Source organism: Astyanax mexicanus, chromosome 22 (assembly GCF_023375975.1).
Source record: "Astyanax mexicanus isolate ESR-SI-001 chromosome 22, AstMex3_surface, whole genome shotgun sequence".
NCBI lineage: Eukaryota > Metazoa > Chordata > Actinopteri > Characiformes > Acestrorhamphidae > Astyanax > Astyanax mexicanus.
Genome location: NC_064429.1, coordinates 18,555,980 through 18,578,802, shown reverse-complemented (window position 1 = coordinate 18,578,802; position 22,823 = coordinate 18,555,980). Strand labels below are relative to the sequence as shown.

The following is a 22,823-nucleotide window of genomic DNA, read 5'->3' as shown; positions in this document are numbered from 1 at the left end:
TTTCCCACTGGGACCACTGTGTACCTGTCTGTCTGCACCATTAGGCAGGGAGACCTTTTTTAATTGATAGCAGGGATTGTTTTTAATGTAATACATCATTTCTACTCAAGCACTTAAATATTCCAACAAGAAGATATTTTATTTTTGGGCATAAAAAATGTCATGCACATTTTATGCTTAGTGGTTAGCACATTTGCCTCCCAGTGCTGGGGTCCTGGGTTCAAGTCCCTGTCTGGGTAAAGTTTTCATGTTTTCCTCATGTCTGGGTTGGTTTCCTCCAGGGACTTAGGTTTCCTTCCACAGTTCAAAAACATAGAGGTCAGGTTATTTGATGCTTTAAAGTGGATTTTTGCCCAGTGGATTATAAGTAAGTAAGTAAGTTCAGACCCCTGTTACGTACATCCATTTCAACTGATGTAAATGTCACTGCCCACATACTTCTATTTATCTTTATTCTTTATTTTGGCATAGATGTTAAGAAATACAAAGAAAAGCTTACCAAGACCAATAAGGGCGTTTTCCCATCAGCACTATTTAGTCCAGTTAAAAAATACTTGTTATTGGCAGGTTTTGGTTCGGTTGTTATGATCCAAGTTTTGCTTTGAACGTGATCCGGTCTCAGCTATTAAATATACTTTAATTTGAGCTAATCTGTTGATAAGATGCAGTTAAATCTGATATATTAGCCAAAAACGCTAATTACCACAGCTATGAACAAACAATGCGTTCACTGCTTACAGCCGTGAGTGACTCGGTTTACTACAGCTGCGCTGGAAGTCCCATTAAAAACAGTGTTTAAAAGCACAGCGTTTTAGCGTTTTGTGTTAAAGCAGCTTCACACTGCACAAATATACATGCTGGAACACAGAATCTTCTCACTATATTTACTTTCTTGCTCCCGTGACAGACAGCTCTGACCAATTAGAGGAGACAGTGTACTTGCGTGGTTTATTGGTGCACATTTTGGTGCATTTAGCTTTAAGCCTGTGTAAAACCAAAACCAACCAGAGGGAGAAATGCACCAAGTTAACAAACATATCAACTGATCCGGACAGAGAAACAAACTACTTTACAAACAACATTTTTAAAGTTTATTTTTAATACTTTATTAAAAAAACAATCACTAAAAAAGTGAATGTACAGTACATACACTGTAATAACTTGCACATCCCTATTTACTACATATGCATGTTTTGTATGTGATAAGTTTTGACTTCCTAGTAAATGTTTAAACTTTAAATAGCTTGATTTAGTGCTGATTAATCTAGAAACTACATTTGGATATTGAAGGTAAAGTCTGATCCTTGATCTTTTAGATGTAGAGAATGATGTAATGCATTCACAGACATATGTCTTTGTGTGAGAAGGCCACTGAGTGGCCCATATAGCTGCTGTGCCTCCTGTGCTTCTGCGTTGTGTGCTGTGTATTTATTTCCCCCTTGTGCTGGTGGGTAATCAGTTGGCCAAATACGAGCCCAAATAACCTTCAGTAGTGCCACGCTGTCCTTTCTGAGCGGGCCCCTTCCACCGCCGCCTCTGGAAAATTGCCTCTGGGGTTAGTGAGCGGGAACAGTTAAGATTTACAAACAATGATGAAGCTTGTCATGCGTCTTTCTCCATCCGTCACAAGCGGCGGCCCTGCCGGGGCGTCCAAGTGTTCTTCATAAAAGGCAGCTCGCTGTGAAATACGCCCCTGTGCGCGCTTTACTGCCGCGAGCTCGTCAGCAGCGCTCCGCCGTAAATCGCCTGAGCCGTGGGTGACACTGCACTCCATCACCCGGCCGGGGCCGCCTTACCTCCACCCCCACCACCACCCACGAAACGCTCGCAGGAGCCGCCCGGCCGCCATCCGCCGAGATGATGTGCCCGGCGTGAGTTATGTCGGAATTTTAGTGTTATACGAGACAGCCTCAGGTTTTACCATTTTCTTTCACGCTTGGCTTTTTTCTCTGTTGTTGTCACTGTACATTACTGAAAGTGTTCAAAGTTAGTTGTCTCGTGTAGGGCGAGCTAAGTTTACCGAAGTTTACTTTTCAAGCTCTCCAAATACTCAAATATTCACAGTTTTGGAGGATGAATGCTAAATTTTAAGGAAGTTTATACCGTACACATTTTCAACCTGATTCTTTTGAATTGTGTTGTATTGAAAGCACAATAAATTTTACATTCAAGCTAATTTTGTTATTTGAGTGCCTCAGGAAGTTGTGGGTGGTTCATTCGTCGGAGGTGGAGTTAAAAGTCTGTGTTTGCTTTGACACTGAGAAAAATATATATTGGTATTTTTCAAGATTCTGATGGTTTCACGGCATATCACTGTATTTTTATTTTATTTTATTATTTTTTATTTTTGCATGACAGGGCTTTAATATAGGTTTGTGACTTACTGTACTGTTGAGAGTACATATAATATAAAATACTAAGGCTTTAAATTAAGGCTATGATTAGTATATTGGGTTTACTTTGTCCCACAAAATTACACAATATATAAAAGAATCAGACCTCATTAGCAGAAAAACTGCCAACACGGCTTCCTTTTCAAAAGTAAATAATTTAAATAGTTCCATAAACACTGTAAGTGAGCTTAAAATATTTTTAAGTATTTAAAAAAGATATTTCTCAAAAGCTCTATTGCACAAGTAAGCCACTAGAGGCATTTAAATATTAAAATCAGCCACAATCTCTTCTTTCTCCAATACATTCAATTCTGTGTGCATTAATATTATCATTGAAGCTACAGTATTAATATATTTAAAAGGGGTATAGGCTTCCTGAGACTTCCTTGTATCCAGTGTTTTATGGAGTTCTCTTGTGCTGAATAAATGGCTCCGCACGCAGGACTGATTCTGGGCTCGTCTGGGGGACGACAGGAGCGTTTGTCCGAGCTGTGGATCGATTGCACAATAGCATTCCTCTTACTCCAGTGTGTTAGCTTTTAATGCTAACTGGCTAGCATTAGCTTGCGAGCTGTATGCTTCTTTGGCAGTGCTGTTCTACGCAGTGCTCCGCCGTGCCCCTAGCGGTATGGCGGTATGTAAAAAATGCATACCAGTTTTAAATTCCCCTCCGGTATATCATATAAACTGGTATATTGCCCAGCACTACACTAAGGTATTATGGTCAATATATGTCATTTTTTCGACCAGTTGGGTTTGTAAACCACAAACAAAAAAAATGCCCATACCTTGATTGAATTAGTATTTTAACTAAATGCCTGTGTCTATGACCTGAAAAGCAAAAGCTGGGCATTGGAGTATATATTTTTTTCATCCTCATAATTTTAATAAAGCTGAAGATTGTACTATTTTAGCATTTCAGTTGCAGTGTGGGCATGCACAATTGTCACATTGAAGGGCGTGCAATTTCATGCAAGTTTAATTAAGGGCATTTTTAGGGCTGCAACCACTAATTTGTGATTAAAAAGTGATTAAAAACAATTATTAAAATAGTGGGCAACTAAAATAATCAGTTAGTTGTGTCTACCATGGGCTACATGCATTGTTGTTGTGGTATTTAATAATTATCTAATGTGATAATTATAAAATTACTGTTACATTTAATTATTAATATTTTTAATAATGGTAGGTTGCGTGTTCCTTATACAATTACAACATTAGTCCTGTAAAACCTTTCTTATCTAAAAATATCAATATCAGGCAAATATATTTAATATATATTAAATATTTTTTATTAATAAATCTATTTCTCTTTTATCCAGTTAGTAATTGACTAATTGAAAAATAATTGTTAGTTGCATTGTTTTACTCCAGAGTCCAGACCAAGGACTCTTTTTTTGTACATTGTATACATTCACTCAAATATTACTGTGTTCATCTGCTATATGATATATTTAACTAAAATTGCTGATCTGAACAACCAATGATTTATAAAGAAAAATCTCGAAAATGATCAGGGGTGCCCAAACTTTTTCGTACCACTGTATCATGACTAAATGCAATAGCTCAAAATTTTGTGTACATTTTTTCCCTTCCAAAATCATACTATGTCTTAGTAGCACGTTGGTATTTATTACCTTGAGCATGTTTGTCTTCTTCTCCAGTTGTATTGCACTCACCCAGCACTTAAAGACACTTCTACTATCCTGGCTCCTGCTTTGTCAGCTTCAGTTTTCTCTCTTGCTTTATCTGCACAAGCCATCTGCCTCTCCTGAAATTCACTCAACCTTGAAACTTCTCCTGGTGCACTGGTTTAGCACTGATAATAATGCAAAAAAATGCATGTTTCCAAATGGTTTAATATCTTCTGTCCCGTTTAGTCACAAACAGAAGCAGAATCCATGCACTGTACAGCACTATACTGTCCCTTAAACTTGCTGTCATCATATAATGTTTTGTTTTTCAGCATTGATCTTGTCGGGAATTATTAGTATCAAATGTGTCAGAGGTATTCACATTCATTACTCAGGTAGAAGGGTGTAAAATATTACTGTAGAAGTTGAAGTCAAGCTTTTTACTCAACTTAAAGTGTGTAAAAGTACTGGATTTAAAAGTATAAAAGTAAAAGTAATGTAAAAGCTTAGACACTACCCCCCCTCCCCAAAACACATTTTTTTTTAAAGTTAATGATTTTAATGTTAAATTAAAATGTTAAAGTTGGAAAACTTGGGATTTTCTAAGCTACATGTTTTATCCGCATATATGTCCATTGAAAATTAATGCATTTTTGTTCAGTGTAAATATATTAAACCTTAGTTGGGACATTTTGAGAGCTCGAGTTCTCTTGAATCTCTGCACGGATCATCTTCATACTAGGCTACGTACATCTGCTATGCTCTTGCTGGAGTGTGGGCGTGACGTGAGGTTTGATGGATCAAGTATAAGCCAATAGGGTGTCGTATTGGTACATGTTTATACTTCTCTACATCCAACCACAATTAGATTCACTCTATCCAGTTGGAGGGATTTATCTGGATTAGGTTTTATTTGAATGATGAGCCGAAATGAGAACAAGATGTAATGAAGCAGGAGTAACGAGGCTATTTTTTAAATGTAAGTAGTAAAAAGTTCAGATAATTTCATGAAATGTAAAGAGTAGAAGTAAAAAGCTGAACCATAACTAACTCTAGTAAAGTACAGATAACCAACATTTCTGCTTAAGTAAAGCAAAAAACATTTGTACTTCATTACTTGAAGCCTGTGATTAGTATTTGAAAGTATCTTAATATTTAATAGCAGTCACTAAGTAATAAATAGGTCTTAAGATTAAAGAATTACAAAGAAATGTAAGCCATACCCTTGAGAATATAAACCAGTAACTGTGAACTTGCCACAGTCCTTAGATCGAATTCATAAGATCAAATTCAAGTTTCTGGACATAAAAAGTCTCACCAGAATAATCAAAGGGCCCATTCACCCTCTTTCACTGTGGGATTAACACATATAAAAGTGATTCTTTGTTGAAGGTCTAAGTACAATAAAGTGGTAAAAATAGAGCAGGAAGAGGTGTAGCGTCTCATGTAACAGAGAAGCTGTCAGGCTTTTCTTAACATTGCTAATCCATCCTGTTGACTCCCAATAGAGCAGGCACTCAACACCTCTGCTATGACCTCAACTCGTGAGGTCAAGTTTGTTGTGTTTAAAGTAATATTTAGGTGTTTTCCTAGCCTTTTCTCTTGCTCTGTGATCACATAAATGATCTACGGTAAGAAAGATCTGTCTGAAATATTCCTCGAACACGAGAGTTTCTTCCTCCAGAATCAATAGGCTAACATATGACACAGGTCCATTTGCCGTCATGCTGACAGGTTGCTTATCAAATTTCTTTTTAAGTATAATGTTGACTTTTGAATAAGCCATAGTTATGAGGAGCTGTGCCTCGGAGGCGTAGATATTGACCTTATTACAGCCACATTTAGAATTTTACATGCCAATACAACACAGACCTTGTGAGGTGAGTGCCGTAAAATGACAAAAATCCAAAACAAAGCTTTTCGCTAATAAATCGTGAAATGAATCAGTGGCCTGGAGGCGACATCCATGGCTGGAATCTAACCACCGTCTGTTGTCTAACAGCCGAAGGCACTGAAGGCGCACTTAGCGACCCCTCCATTTCATGCTGTCTTCCTCTCTCTGCTGCTGATGCTAAGTGCTCTGTCTTTTCCCTTTCTATGGATTGGTTAAATACCAGTGTAATTGCCTGCTCCAGGCTCTATCACTGTTGTAATGTGTTGTACAACATCACCATTAAGACATGCCTGAGGCTCTGAGGAGATTAAATGGGTAAGGAGCTCTGCTTTATGTTCTTCTCTTGCTTTTTCTGTCCATTGCACAGACAAGTTGAGTCACTGGGATAAAGAAGGGAAGGAGGGAATTAAACAGGAGTGTTTTAGATTAGATACTGATCGAAGGGGGGGAGTTGGAACCTGTATTGATATTAGTGTGGATGGTGTGGAAAATCCCAACTTGCAAAACATTTGATTCCTAAATCTGAAGTGAATAAAAGCCCCTTATCCTGCATAAAAGGTACTGCTTAGACATGGCCTACTTACAGTTTAGCTGCAGTTCTTATCCAGCTTTATTTGTTTTTAAATAACATTTTTAAATCTTTATTTCATTTTTAATCCTTAGTTTCAGAGCAAAGTGTTCTATTGAACAGTGTTCAGTGTTTAGTGTTAAAACAAAGCACAGCTGATGGCATCTTGTGGAAAAACTAAGGGCTCCAGAAATGAAGTTTCTTTTTAGCTGGTTGTGTATAAAATATTAATAATTGAATAGCGGTATTGTATAAAATATGATATATTGAAGTATTGGAGTTTTTATTGGTTTTATTGGCTCATTTTGTGGCTCATTGGCGATCTATAGGCAAGCCTTTAGTGGTGCACCTTACAGCTTGGTTTAGGGCATGTCAGTGTGTCTTCTTATCATAAGAACACAAAAAAATACGCCTTCCGCAGCTCAAACACCCAATAGGCATGAACTAATTCTCTTAATTAATCCTGGGTGTGTTTTGGGCGCAACGTGAAATAACCAATCAGTCTATCACTGGCCTTACATTCCCTTTAAGAGCCAAATGCGCTCTGACTTTGGCACGTTGCTATTTTAACAGTGCAGTGCTTCTGTGCTTCTCAGCAGAGAGAACTGGCCTGAGAGTTCAAGCTGTGAAGATAGCAAGATAGCAACATGCAAGAAATTTGCCTGAAAATCAAGGTGCATCTTGCGCAAGGTGTAAGATATGGCCAATAGTGTTTTTATACTATCAAAATTTTCCCAAATATCATAATGTATCGTCTTGCTTACAGTATTGAAATATCTTGCAAATTATTGAATCGTAACCCCTGTATCGTGATACGCATTTTATTGCCACTGTTTACTACAAAACTGTTTCAGTCATCTGTGTTTTCTATGATTTTCTCTTACTCAAACATTTTCTCATTAAGAATCTTTATTAAATCCATTGAGACATCTCTTTTGCCCTTGAGACTCTAGTCTCCTCTGCAGCAAACCTCACTATTTTTATTCCACACTCGCAGTTATTTTATTGCATTTAAACAAAATGACAAGAAATCTCTCATATCATCGATCATGCATCTCAGGTCATTATAGTATATCCATAATGTTTCGACGGATCAAAGTGGGAGCCCAGAGATGGACAGGTCATTTTGCGGGAGGCGGCAAAGCGGCGTAACAGTGCCAGTGATTTAGCATGGAGGAGGGCCTGTCAATTCTCTCAGTGACACTCTTCGGCTGGGGACAGATTGGTTAACAATGCGGGGCTAGAAGTGCTTCTGTGTTTAATTAGCCTCTGACCCTTGCCTGATGCCTTCTGTCAGACACTGCTGGCCACTCATGCTGTTCTCTAATGGTCCAATAATGAGGATTGAAGGTGTCTGTTCTGTTGGTGTCTAGAAAAAGCTAATGACTTAAGTTGTTATAGAACAGGATTGTATTGTGCTGCGAGTAATGATTATATTACATCATTTGTTATGAAGGCCTGCCTGATGTCTCCTGGATTTTACTACATATTGGTCTTGAATTTGAGTATTTGTAAGTTTAGTGTGTTTAACACCAGATCACAGACGCAACTAAACAACATGCAATCCTCTGTGTCACTTCTATGACATTGGGTACAGTGGGGATGAATAATTAAACATCCAATACAATTGGAACTTAATCGCTGATAATAACCTGTTTTGGATCTTATAGATTTGGAAAATCCTGCATGTTTTAAGAAAAATAGCAGCTCTAATTGGAAGACTAAGGCCCAATCTTATTTCTCTTTTGTACCCCTACTCTTCTTTCAGAGTGTACCTCTTCACATTGGAATTAAGTTAAAATGGAAAGGGGTGAAATCCTCCCCCTAAGAATTGGGTCAACCCTTCAAGCACCCAATACGGGTATATCTATAGCTGCTGCTGGTTAACTAGTTAACTTTAGGGTATTGTATGTCTTCAGAAAGGGGGCAGGTGCTACAGCAATGAATTATTATTGTCTATTCCTTAATTCCTCTGTAATGGAAAGCTGAAATTAGCTTTTATTAACTTCCATTCTACCTTGCAGAGACTGCAGTCCGTTGCACCATTTAAATTGGAACAGGAAAGTTAGCTAGCTAACTACTGAGATAAACTACTGGCGATTCTTTATACTTTTATGAAGAAAATGGCCATAAAACATTGAAACTACACATAAACTGAGGAAACATAGCGATTATCATAATTTCTAACATATCAAGCACATAATACGGATATATCTATAGCTGCTGCTGGTTAACTAGTTAACTTTAGGGTATTGTATGTCTTCAGAAAGGGGACAGGTGCTACAGCAATGAATTATTATTGTCTATTCCTTAATTCCTCTGTAATGGGAAGCTGAAATTAACTTTTATTAACTTCCATTCTACCTTGCAGAGACTGCAGTTTGTTGCACCATTTAAGGTGGAACAGGAAAGTTAGCTAGCGATTTTTTTGTACTTTTATGAAAAAAATGGCCATAAAACATTAAAACTACACATAAACTGAGGTAACATAGTGATTATCATAATTTCTAACAAGGAAAATACTCAGATTTGTGGGTTTCTTTGGTCACTTGTGCCGCTGCCTCTTGCCAGTGATTTTTATAGCCCTCTGTTTGAGTGTGCCTCTGAAAAATCATCATTTTAAAGATCATGTAGCCCTAACACTTCCCCCTAGTCCTCCAGATTAGCAAGAATCGGGATACCCTACCCCTATACATGCGCACGCAAAACAGAAGGGTAGGACAAAACAAAGCGGTAGGAAACCAATGGGTGAAATGGAATTAGGCCTAAATAGTGAACAACTCCAAATCAGAAAATCTTTGCTACAATAATTTCTTGACTATGTGATTCTATTCTAAAGACTGTTTTTGATGCAGTGCTTAATACAGATCAAAAGAAGCTTGTACCTTTTCCCTTTACTGTTTTCTTTGAGGAACCTTGTTTTTAAATATTTTAATATTTTCTCACTGTCTAAGATCCCCTTTCACATTTTGCTTCACAAACACTTTTGTGAATGCTGTTTTTGTACCAAATTAAATTTGCTTCAGGTTTTATTGCAATAATTACTTTATCTTAATGTAACAAATTAAATTAAGTTAGCTAGACAAAACAGTCAAAATTAAACATTAAAATTCAAATTAAGAGTAGTCAACATACTGCAAATATAAGATACTTTTTTTTTTTTTTTTGCATTTTCCAGGCTGGTCAAATGTTTTACTTATGGACAGAATATACTGATAATAATGCTTACTGAGCTTCATTCTGGAGAAGAAAAAAAAAGACGACTGGTTTGCCAGTGAGTCACACATTGTTGTATTTCTACATTAAACTACTCACCTGCCTACTCACCCACACATCCTGCTGACAGTCCTCACTGATAATAATCTACATAAATGCTGCCTTAATCAATGCTGATGTTAAGTTAAGCTATATGGTGGGCCACTCCAGTTTAGTTTCACTCTTGTTTATTGATTTCCCCCTTAAAACCACACGCAATAAGCAGAGCTTTTCAGTTTGAGTTAAACAGTTTCATTCTGAGTGTGTTTAACTGAACTATTGGTATATTTAAATCGCCTAACAACGCATTATCGGAAGTGTGACAAAGGTGTACTGTGTGTTTATACTGGAAAGCCTGACTGAAAGTGACCCCTTTACACCAAACAGTACATATGCCTTAAAAGATTATGAGTGAGAGGCCCTCTTCAGCAAAGGCATCCGTCTCTTGCAGCAACGGTGATGGCAGTCAGCGACTCTTTGAGGAGTCAGCATCTGTTTAAGGTGCTTGCCCCCCCTCCTTCTCCCTCTCTTGGACTGTGTTTTCTGCGCCATTAAGTCCTGCCACGGCTCTAATGATTGAGAGAGAGATGCGTATGTCGTTCCTTGAGAGAGGACTCCATCTCTCGCTGCCTTGTCTTCAGTCAAGTCATGTCTTTGTCTGTGTGCTTACTGTCTCATTGAAGAGGGAAGCTTCACAAAATACATAGTCTGGAGCCTCATTGTTGCTGTTATAGATTGTGGGTACATCCCAGCTGCATATGAAACAGTAGTAGAAGTTAGTTTTTGAGTGTGTAGCATTTATTACAGATAAAGGCTTCTAGGATAAGTGTGCACCAATATCTACTTAGAACCTGTTGTTTTTGAAGTGTGGTTTCGAAGGGCAAACACAAGCACAAAGGGAAGAACTTCTTATGTATAAAAATCTGATGATTAAAAAAACAGATAATGATTAAAGTGCAGCTTCAATGATGTCAAAATATTTTTTTGTGTATTATGTTGGGATAGCAATGTTTCACCTTTTCCTGTTAGTCCAAAATAGGTTAGTAAATTCATATTTTATGTTGGGGTGTAAGAAAATATTGGTATATTGTACTCTCTAGTTTTGTTTTGCAATACTGTATCATTTGTCAAAAAACACAGTATAGATTTTTAATTATTAGTTTACATGTAAATATACTGAATACTGAACTCATTCAGACTATAAAGGAACACATAAGGAATCATGTAACTTAAAAGTGTTAAACAAACTAAAATACTCTTTGAAGCATTTAGGTTTAAGCTCTTTTCTGAGGTGCCGTTAACTTGCAGTTTATGAGGCTGCTAACTCTAACAAACTTAACCTGTGCAACAGAGGAAACTCTTGAGCGTCCTTTCCCGGTTTAGTCCAGATAAGAGCCAGTTTCAATGTAACATTTTTGAAATGTCTTGAAAGTTCTTAAAGTTTTTTTTTTTCGGATTGGCTGACCTTCATTTCTTAATATATTTTAATTTATTTAGTTAGTTGAGTAGTTATTGTATGTATTAATATGAATTAAAACATTACTCAAATAGGGCTATTCACTATATACCAACTCAACCATTTCACAACTTTACAACTGATGCTCTTGAAACCAAATAAGAGTCAAGAAATTCAATTAACCCTTGATGAGTCACAGCTGTTAATTAAAAGCCATTCAACTAAGCTAGAGGGGCTACCTTGTAGAATATAAAATATAAAACATATTCTGTTGTGTTTAACACTTTTTTGGTGACTATAATTCCATGAATTCCATGTTTGAATGACTTAAGTATTAATCTACAATGCAGAGCATTTTAAAATGATGAAAAAACTATGATAAGTACTGTAAATTATGAAATAACAGCAACACTTACTGTTCATTTTAGAAGCTAGATTGCCTTTTATTTATGCTGAAGTTTATGCTTTCTCTCTTTCTCCCTCTTTCTTTTTCTCTCTCATTGTCTCTTTCACACTCGCAGGGTCATGCATACACAAAGACAGACACACAGCTGATAAAACGTTTCCTCTATTTAAGCTGTGGAGTGTGGAATATGGAGCTACCCTGACATATTATAATACAGTAAAAAAGGATATAGTCTGTCAGGTGTAAACCACACTATAGCATTATTACTGTCCCTTTCCCAAAAATACTGTTAAATACCAGCATTTGAAAAAACCTGTTCATGATTTAGTCACACAATATTGTTGTAATTAATGCAATAATTTTTTCAAAGGATTGTCACCAATAATACAAATCATAATACAGTGTTTATACCACTGATTCTTTTATTCACGTTTAAATACCCATTATCATAAGCTTAGTCTTAAGGAAGAAAAATAATTCTAAAGAACAGAATTCTATTGTGATTAATTTGTTATTAATAATTGACACCACTCATTATTACTTTATTCTGATGAGTTTAATGTCCTTAATTAAATTAGGAATTTACTTTTTGTGACAAATTTTGAATTTTCCCGATTTCTTTATTCTCCCATTAAAAAGATATCTGTATATCCACCTGTATGGGAGTGTATACAAGAGTGTACTGTATGTTTGAGTGTTTATCTAAGTGCAGGCATTACGCACCCTCATGGCCCTGTGCAGGTAGTATATGAGCCCCAGAAGAAAAGCCTTATCCACAATAGATCAGGCCTAAATTACCATCTTCTCTCACATCTGGGCTTTTGTTCACTTTTTGTTCTGACTGCCAGAAATGATTGAGCTTCTTTCAGGCTTGCCCCTCCCCTTTTTGGTGGACTTAAAAAAAAAGGCTTCCTTTTGTTGAACCACACAAAGACGATTTAATAGTTTGGAAATATAAGATAGTCAGTTGAACGGAGGTGAAGAGGGCAAAAGTTCAGATGAGTGAATAAGCTCTTTCTAGAGCTACAGAAAGGTAAATCCTCTCTTGTTTCAGTACTGTTTTACACTTGACGGACGTGTGTGAGTTTTAAGTCATCGGGCAGTGTTGTTGAGTTCTTGCCTGTGCTTGGTTTAATAAGAAGAAAAGCCCCTCTTCCAGTAAAACAGAAAAATGATATTTGTTGCTACACATTATGAAGGTTTTCATGTAAAGTTTTTAATTTAAAGTTTAGGAAAGACTCCAAATTGATCCAGTTGGTTTGTATTCAGTTTTCTGTGTGCCATTGTTTTGGTTATTTTACGTAGACAGGCCAAGACAGCTCGCTTTTGTAGTACATTGTTTTGTAGTGCCTGATCATTTAAGAGCCCATTGAAGGCATTTTAAAGCATTTGCTTGGCTCCAACATTAATCTGTATTAAATGGTAATACGACGATAATCAAAGGCAACGAAGCTGTGACACAGAACATGTCCGCGGCCCGGCGTGTGATTTACTGTCCCTGCAAACGACCTGTCCAGTCACCCGCAAGAGCTTTCCTTTTAATTACACCATAGATTTCCCCCTGATGAACTCCCTCAGAATTAACACAGGCACAGCTAATTCCAAACCGCCCCCTCTTCTTCCTTCATGGCATGTTATTGCTGTTCGGAGAGCGTCTGTGCAGTTTAGCTACACAAACATTAGTATTAACGATTGGCCAGTTTGGAATGGGTGACAAACTGCAGGCGGCGTGCCCGTTCCTGAAGCCCGAAACCAATCAGAAAGTTAATGAGGAGAAAAATGACTCCTTTTTTTTCCACCAGCGCTCCTTAATTACCTCCACGCCAGAGCGGAGCTCCGGTTAGAGGGAGGAGGAGAAGGAGGAGAAAAGGAAGTGTGGAGTGGGATGGAGATGAACCCTAGATTGCATAGTGTAGGTTATGAAGGTCAGAAAAGCAGCTGAATTGAGTTTGTGTAAACCCTCATTCCCCCATTTACCCCTCCTCTTCCTCCTCTCCTTGTAAAAGCAATAGAGCCAATAGACACTGTTATATCAGTTTCATATTCAGGTTTAGATGAGATAGCATGACCTGACCTGGCTGAATGCACAAGTTGTGAACCATGGCTTATTGTTATATGCACATATTCTAATAGTCTGTGCTGTAACTGTTTCAAATTACCGTTAACATCAAATGTAATTTAATTAATTTCAGCTTGAATAAAACCAAGACGATTAGCGTATTATTACTGTAATAAGAAAACATTGTACATCTTTATATGCAATGTGTTGTTTATAGCTGAACAAAGCCTTAGTGTCAGTATACTGTCTGCTTATCATCAAAAATGCAAATATTTGCACTCAGGAGAAAGTGTTTGAGTTCACTGTTACTGAAAAATAATTGATAAAAAGATATTAGACTGAAATGGGCAATATTTGTTAAGATACACATACAGAAGTATGCCAGCATGCCAGGCATTTGAGACTTCACACACATCACACACAAATCAGGGCTTAATACTGTCTTAGTTGTACCTACTAATAAAAAAGGAGGACACATTTGAAATACGTGTGTGCTATATTGTATGGTGCATAATAATATCGCCATGCGTCTAAACTTTCAATGGAGGTCAATGAAAAAAGAGTTTATTTTGGGTAATTTTTAAGTATTTTTTTTTTGTCCGTTCATCAAGACATTTTGGCACAGTTCAGTAAACTAAAAATAGACAAAAATGGAGATACTTGTTTTTCACTAGACAGTGAAGATATAATCATTAAAAAAAATATTTGCTGCTATTCAGAAGGAACAATAAATTATAAAAAAAATGGATTAGACAGATATGGGCAATATTTGTTGAGATACACATATACATACACATACGCATGCCAGGCATAAGCATTTTGGCATCTTGTTAATTAAGCAGCATAGGAGTGACATCACTCTGATGTATGCCTCTGAATTAAGGAGTCTTTGTAGAAAAATGGTTGTAATAATAAACGCTTCATAGAATATTTACGTTCAGCCCTTTGAATTAAACCTGAAAGTCTACACTTTGGTTGCATCTCATTTATTTCATTTTAAATCCAGTGTGGCATAGAAATATGTTAACAGTCAGTAATGTTTTATTTTATCATATTTTGACAAGATAAATCTGCAAGTTGTTTTTTCATGACAAGTGGACCATTAGAAATGCTCTTTTCACACTGACAGATTTTCTGCATTCTCCTATAAAGTTGCTGTTTGGGAGATACAAAGTTTTATTCTTACAGCGATTAAATGAAGTACAGTTTTCTGTTTTGGACTCTGTTTTATGGCTCCTTTTATACAGTACACAGCATTAAGCAGTAAGCTCAGCCCAATTGAGATGTTGCTTATCCAGCATTCCTTGTTCTATGCTTACTCGTACTGTGCGAGCTCAGCAGTCCCCATGACTCAATACACGTCATGAGGTTCAGTGCTTCTGCCAGTAGAGGCTGAACTCACTGCAGCCTATGTGATTCATGTGAGGGAGCACTTTGTCTACTTTGTTGTAATGTTGGCTGCTGACAGCAGTATAACTGCTAGAAGATAACAGCTTGCTTGTATTATTGACTGGCAAAGTCGATAATCTCAAAGTAATAAAAAACAATCTTCTGAATATTTCCTTTATTTGTATATTGATGGTGCCATAAATACTAAGAGCCAATGCTGATATCTGATATTTGCCATATATATTTTTGTACTAGTACAAGTTTATAATATATGTTGAAGATATGGATTAAATCCATGTGGAATTAAATTACAGAGAATAATAACATTTTTATAAGGACATTATATTCTTTTTTCCAGAATAGAATTAATATGATATCAAATACGAAATATAAACATTAGTTTATAGAATTTATAGTCTCACTTTAGCTAGAAATGCTCAGATTATGTGTCAGTTTTTAAGTCTAACGGCGTATATATGTATAACATTTTTTTATACTAATTATTTTCCAAATCTAAATGCAAAGCTGCAGTAAAAACACAAAGACTGAGCAGCTGCCGACACAGGCATGGAGCATGTGGATTAAACTATTTTGTTTGTTAACTCTATTCCATGAGAGCAGTAAAGCAAAATATGCAGTGACATCACTCTAATATGTGGGTGGAGAGCAGAGTTATGTTAGTGCGAGGCTTAGGAGCCTCAAATGGACACTAGAAATAGAAATATTCTAACAGTCTGCATAATGTCTGTTTCAAATTAATGTTGACGTCAAATGTAATTTTATTAATTTCAGCTTCCTTAAAACCATGATGATTAGTGTATTATCACTGTAAAAAGAAAACATTACACAGCTTTATTTGCAGTGTGTTGTTAGTAGTTGAATGTGTTAAAATTAAGAATTTTCAGAAACAAAGCCAATCAGTGTACTGCATGCTCACCATAAAAAATATTTGCACTAAGAAAAAAGTGTTTGATAGCACAGCTGTTCAGAAGGAACAATAAATGGTAAAAAGAAATAAGATTGCAGAGCTGCAGTGAAAACACACAGACTAAGCAGCTGCCTGACACATTCATTGATTGTGCATGTGGATTAAACTGTTACCGTTTGTAAACTTTCTTACTCCATGAGAGCAATAAAGCAACATATGCAGTGACATCACTTTGACACGTGAGTGGAGAGCAGAGTCATGTTAGAGTGAGGCATTGGAGCCTCAAATGGACACAGTCTGAGTGTAAAAAATAAAAATCTTCAAGTAAATCATCCTCAGAATGACGGACATTATTAACTATTGATTTTTAATGAGGAACAGATAGATATAAAAGTTTAAGTTTAGATAAATAATAAAAGTCCCTAATGAAACCAAACAAATAGACCATGTCAAAAAATCTGTAAGTCACTAATATAAATGTGGCATACCTACGTTTAAACTGAAGCTAAACTTATTGTCTCACATTTTCTGGCTTCTGCAGAATTATGAAAAAACTGATTAAGGGAAGACTTAATTTTGTTTTATTTTATTGCAGCTACTTTCTTTATTGGTTTAAATATGTTTTTAAATAATTTTCTTTATTACATTAAACAAATAAGTTTAACGTTTGTAATAAAGTAGTTGTTTGTTGCAGCCCTATTACATTGTATTTACCGTATTTATTGAATTTCAGTAGAGATCATACTTTCTTGCATTTAAGTTCTGGTTCCCTTGACATTTTTCACATTAAACAAAATGATGTAAACTTGCAAAAAGTTACAACTTTATGACTTACACTTTGCGACAATAACTATATAACTATAAAAGTTAATAACTATATATAGAGGTATAATGCTCTGGTTAAGCTGCTAACTGAGCTTCTATGTTTCTGTATGACTTGTAATATTGCAAAGCAATCCGTCATTAAAGCTCTCCCATGAAATTGCTGCTTAAATAAAACATTGTGGTGGATTAACATATTAATTTGTGTGCTGTTTTTTGTCTGTGGAATATTTTACAATGACATGAATTGTACTTCAGAATCATGTTAATGCAGAAGTGTTCTGTTCCAGATTCAGAGCTCTTGAAGTGAGGATCAAATACATTCACATGTCAAAACAGTGCCATAAATTTTCCACGGTTTGTGCCTGTACCAAAGAGGGTCTGCAGAGAAGAGATGATGGTTTATCCTGTGTTTGGTACTTGTAGACGTCTTTGGTCTGTGTTGCATTTATTTTTCAAATGAACCGCAATAGAGTTCATTAGGAAATGAACCAAGACCTACCTACAGAGGAGTTGCACCAGAAGTTGTGTTAATCTAATCAGACTTGCCAGGACTAAACACATCCTTAGACTATTACAGGTACTAGGAGCATTGACATTTACAGCAGTAAAGTGGCATTTCAACTTTATTTGGATTATTTTGATGTAATAATGATGATGCATTTGATGCATTTCAACTTTATTAGTTTTATTTGATGTAAGCAATAAAATGTTGTTCTTTGAAAACAAGACATACAAACACATACTGTTTAATTTGTTAAATTAAAATTGATTGTTGATTTTTTATTTACTACTTAAGTAAATAATTCAACAACACTTTCGATGAATGTCCTTTCTATTAGACCAATTCATGATATACCATATTTTTCGCACTATAAGGCACACTTAAAATCCTTTAATTTTCCTACAAATTGTCAGTGTGCCTTTTAATCCAGTGCGTCTTAGGTATGAATGTTACCAGTCAGGTGGTAAAGAGCAGTAAAAGCCATTTTGCCAAATTGCAGGGTTATTCAGTAATTTCAGTTTAGTTCTCCAGCACTAACCACAATTTCCCCGTTCAGAGGTGAGTATTATCTGCCTGTAGCCTGCTCCTTACCTCTGCTAGCACTACTGGAGTGGTTAGCCGCTAATGCTCCAGTCTAGTGCTTGAGAAATTTGGGAATCTAAGCTTACTGTAAATAAACAGAAGCACTTTACTTGCCCAAATATACATTTTTCAGGAGAGATATCTGTGTAGATTCACATGCAGTGCTTGTTTGACTTTAAAAGGAAGTATTTTTTTATTACAGTTTTGTTACTTAGTTACTTAGTTACTTAGATTTACTTAACTTAGTTAGCTATCCCCCCACCACCACCCAGTGGTGAGACCTGCTGAATTAGAAGTTTCTTATAGTGTCTCTTAAAATGCGCCTTACAATCCAGTGTGCCTTATGTATTAAAAAATAGACCAAAAATAGAAGTTCATTGATAATGTGCCTTATAATACAGTTTGTCTTATATGCAAAAAATGCAGTACATGACTATTATGACTATTAGGCATTTTTATTAATATTTACAGCCATGCTTATGAATGCATTTTAATTAGGATGCGTCCGAAATGTTTAATTGTAGACCCTGAGTTTGTTTCAGTTTGCACACATTTTCTCATTTTAGCTATTTAAGAAGACTGTATGGATGTTACCTGATTGCTACCTACAGTATCAGTATTCTGTGTCTCAGCATTGTCAGCATTGTCTCATTTGGCCCTGTGCTGTGCTTGTGCTTTACATGACTGGACCTCTTTGGTTTGCAGCATTCTCTGCTGATGGAGCTCACGACACCAGCCTGACCTGCATGTCCATCAACCCTATGGTGAATGCTGACAACAAGCCTGAATGTGAGGCCAACTCTGATTCTGGAGCTTTTACTGTGGATTCCATCATAGAGGGAGCGGCCAAGTGACGTATCTGAGAGCCAGCTGCACAAGACGTACTGTGAGCCAGTGGAGTTAAGGCCTTAATGTGTTTGAGTTATAAGCTAAGGTCTAATTGTGCAAATCCATTTTGAGATTCTGTTCATTTGCTACTTTTCTTTTATCCACACTATCGGTAAGATAAAAGTTTTAGAACACCTCTATTATTTAATTGTACAGTAGCAATGTTATATTTCCCACACAAGCCATTTTTTTATTTTCGATCTTAGCAATGACTTTATTACCTAACTTTACCTGTCAGATGTCTAATTCTTCTCTTCACTGCTGAAAACTGAGACTTAATCCAATGTTAAACTGAGCTAAAGCCGATTCCGTGTGGCTCAGCCAAACCTGAATCTTCCCGTATTAGTTTTCTTCAGCTTCAAAGAGACATTTGACGTTGTTGGAAATGCTTCTGTCTGGCATCATATATAATTTTAATAGTTAGAGTTTTCTGTGTTTCTGTATCTTTTTCTAGTTATTATGATGAAATTGTGAATGTGCTGTGTGTAAGTGTGTAAATGCTGCAGTAGAAAGTGCAGTAACACGATCTGTTCCAGCACTACTTTAAAACAAAGACTTTGTAAAGTGACATTTTTTATACTTATCAGCTGTAAGCTGTTAACCGGTGAATTGCTAAAAAGAACTTCCTTTTATAAACATTATATGATTTTCTTACAATATACTTTAACAATATACTAATATGTATTTTTTACAATACTAAAATTAGTGGAGTTGTTTTTCAGTTTTTATTTCATTTGTTTTGTATAAAGACCATGGCAGTACCATTTGCGGTTATTGTCTGGACATTCAGAGCTTAAATGGCAAAAATAAAGGGATAAAATGTGGGTGTTCTAACACTTTTTACTGATAGTGTACATTCTTATACAAAAAATCTTAAAATCACAATTTTCCTAACAGATTCAGCCATTGATCAAATAATAACTGAACTTTTTGTTTTTGTTTAAAAAAAAATATATATTATGAAATTGCTTCACGCTTAGGTCTTAACTCTAACTTACAAATTCTTACAATATTGAACCTGTAATAGATTTTCATGACATGGTTATGACAGTACTCCTGCTTTATTTTCATATACAATATTCAAACAAATTCTTTTTACACGTAATACACAGGTAATCTATTTCAGAGTCACTGCTCGTGCCCTTAACCTCCTTAACCGTTCCATCTAATGCTGTAGATTTACTTCAGCACCGTGCACCATCCAGAGGACGGGAGATGCAGGTATAGGTTAGTATGCAGGAAGTGAGCAAGGGATACTAATGAATTATGCCTCAATCTCACTACAGCCAGTGCAGGGTTTATTTATGGCCACCGCACAAAGGGCACCATTTAACTTGGGATGATTTGCATCAAATATCCAACTCCTTGAGAGAGGTTCTTTACCACACTTGAGCTTCAAGCTGTGTCCTTTCGCCCTTGATGCTAATAGTGTTTGCAGAACAGTTCTTAATTCAAGAAAATAAAAACAAACAACACTGAACTGTGGCAAGTGCAATTCAACTTTTGAAATGTTTTATTTGATATCAGGAATTTAAAGTATAAAAGACTAAAACAGCATGCAAAACAAAAAACATTGAAATTGAATTGGCTACACTGGAATGAATATACTGTTTAAATTAAAAGTAACTAATTAAATAGTTACTCTGGAAAAAAAAAATATTAAACTACTGAACATATGTGAATATATTTTATGCCCTCATAATGAACTTGTAATTTTGACAGTCGTATAGTTTGTAATTACAGTGTATAGAAAACTTTGCTGAATTGATAGAGCTGCAAATAAATAGGGAATAATAGCAGCACAATTTAGAAGATTATCAAATTTACTGTTATTCCCTAAACCAATTCCATTATACATATTATAAAAGTTACTGTGGGAATTTCCAGTAGGAACTTATTTTTTTCCTTTTTTCTGCTTTACATTTTCTGCTTTACATTTGTTTAACACACAATCTGATCAATTTAAAAATTTGAAAATATAGTATAATGAATGAAATATAATAATATGAAAAGAAAATGAATAATTTAATGCATTTGCGACAACCCCCAGCCCCTAAATTATGATATTATACATTCACTCTATGGCTCACATAGAGAATGTGTAAAATATTGTAATATATAATAATAAAACATAGAAAAGAGGCTACAAAAGATAAAAATATAAAGTCAAATTCTTAAGTAATTAGTGTTCTTTTCAAAATATTATGCTTAACTTAACTAGTGAACTTCTAGTGTTTACTTCAGAATACATAAAAATAATTGTAACTTGATTTTTTTGTTTGTTATAAATAAGCTAAATGCAGTGTTTGATAAATATTCTATTTTTGCATGATTAAACTTGATTTACTGGGTTAATTTAATCCAGGAATATTATTACAGTTGAACACAACAGGAGAGTTAATTGAACAAATTAGCGTTATGTTCGTAATGTTCATTTTGCTGTGAAGCTACATTTTTTTTTTTTTTGCTCTTTATTTTAATCAGTCTGTATCGGTAGATATTTCACAGAATGTCGTATTCTTTTATAGTTTATTCATGTTGAGATTTACTTTCCTAATTAATGCAGGCAAAAAACAGTTCTGTTACCTTAACCACTGCACTTTGTTACTGTGACTGACTGTTATGGAGATTCATTTCAAATGACATGTTGCAAACTCAGCTGTTATGACCGTTAACATTGTTCAATCTAACTAATAAAACAATGGGAAAGCTCATTCTCTGTGCTCCGGCGTTTATGTGGCTTTGTGTTTCGGGGAAGACAGAACTGTTATTGATGACTGATTTTGGTGCTGCGTGTGTGTACAGTGCACCACATAAAAACCAAAATGAAAATTACTTGTATTTTCTTCGCCCTGCGCTTCTGAAAACATTCACACAATTTCCAGCCCATCTGGTGTAATCAATAACCTGACCATCTTGTGTTTTTTTTTTCTTTTCTCTTTTTTTATTAAACGCACTTACTCTTAATTTCATCCCCCAGTGGTTTTAGTGAGAAGAATGTGGAGTTACCTATGCGGCTTTGACATTATAAATCACGGCTGCGGAGCGGATCGCCTGGCAGTATCGATTGATCCTGATATATCACAGAAATTTACTGTCACTTCTGTTTTCAATTAAAGATACAATCAGTCAGATAATGACTTAATTGGATTTTACAGAAGATTGACTTTTATTGCCCTGTGCTTTACGAGTTTAGTTAAGGAAGGCCCTTTCATCACGGGGGGTTGTCAGCGGCGGCCCGTCCCGTGTCCTTCTGTTGCTGCAAGCCGGCCTGTGTTCCAGCGGCGGCCTGAGAAGTGTCGCTGGATTTGTTTTCCTTGAGCTGCTATTGCACCATCAATCACAGCCGCCGCATGCGAGGCACAGCCACGATAAAGCTGTACTCGTCCTCAAGATGCTTCCAAACACACTTACTCTTTGGGGAGTGCTGGGAGGGGGGCAAGTTTTCCAGCTGCATTTTCATAGTCAGGAGTTCTGGATTTAAGGGAGGGAAGAATCGCCATAAAAGTGCTTGATGGCTGTGCGGTCTGAAACAAGGCCCGGCTTAATGCAATTCATCTTTACATATGCGCTTCATGTTGGGCTTTTGATGTAATGGATTGGAAAGAGCAAACTCTGCAGCGCTCTGGGAATTTTGTACATTGTTCGGTGACACTGCTGGAGTGTTCAAGGTTGTTGAGATATTAAAAGCAAATTTAACTAAAGCAAAGTACATAAAGAATACAGGATTTTACTGTTCCTCCTTTTAACCAGTACTGCTGGATATCTTTATAAGGACTTGTAGTCCTGTCCTATCAATATATGAGCAGTTCTTTTAGTTTTCTTGGTCTTTAATATCTCATCTTGACTTTCACAGTTTCAAGTAACAGTTATTTAGGAAAACCCATGTTTGATAGCTGTAAGTACAGAGTTTGAGCAGTCAGATATTTTTTTAATTTGGACATTTGGTTCAGCTGACAGTTTTTTTTATTTTTTATAATTTTATTTTTAAAAAATCAACTTTCTCCCTAATTTACACAGCCAATTACCCAACCCACTCACTAG

At 36.0% G+C, this 22,823-nt stretch overlaps 1 protein-coding gene across 2 annotated transcripts in view; it reads left to right on the top strand.

The window, feature by feature from the left end:
• dmrt1 (doublesex and mab-3 related transcription factor 1) overlaps positions 1-21,493 on the top strand; it is a 41,324-nt gene extending 19,831 nt beyond the window's left edge. For both annotated transcript variants that reach the window (XM_015607990.3, XM_022664878.2), the window contains exon 5: positions 18,597-21,493. In XM_015607990.3, coding sequence (XP_015463476.2) covers positions 18,597-18,745 — 149 coding nt within the window. In that variant the 3' untranslated portion in view covers positions 18,746-21,493. The remainder of the gene's footprint in view (positions 1-18,596) is intronic.
• The last annotated feature ends 1,330 nt before the right edge of the window (positions 21,494-22,823 follow it).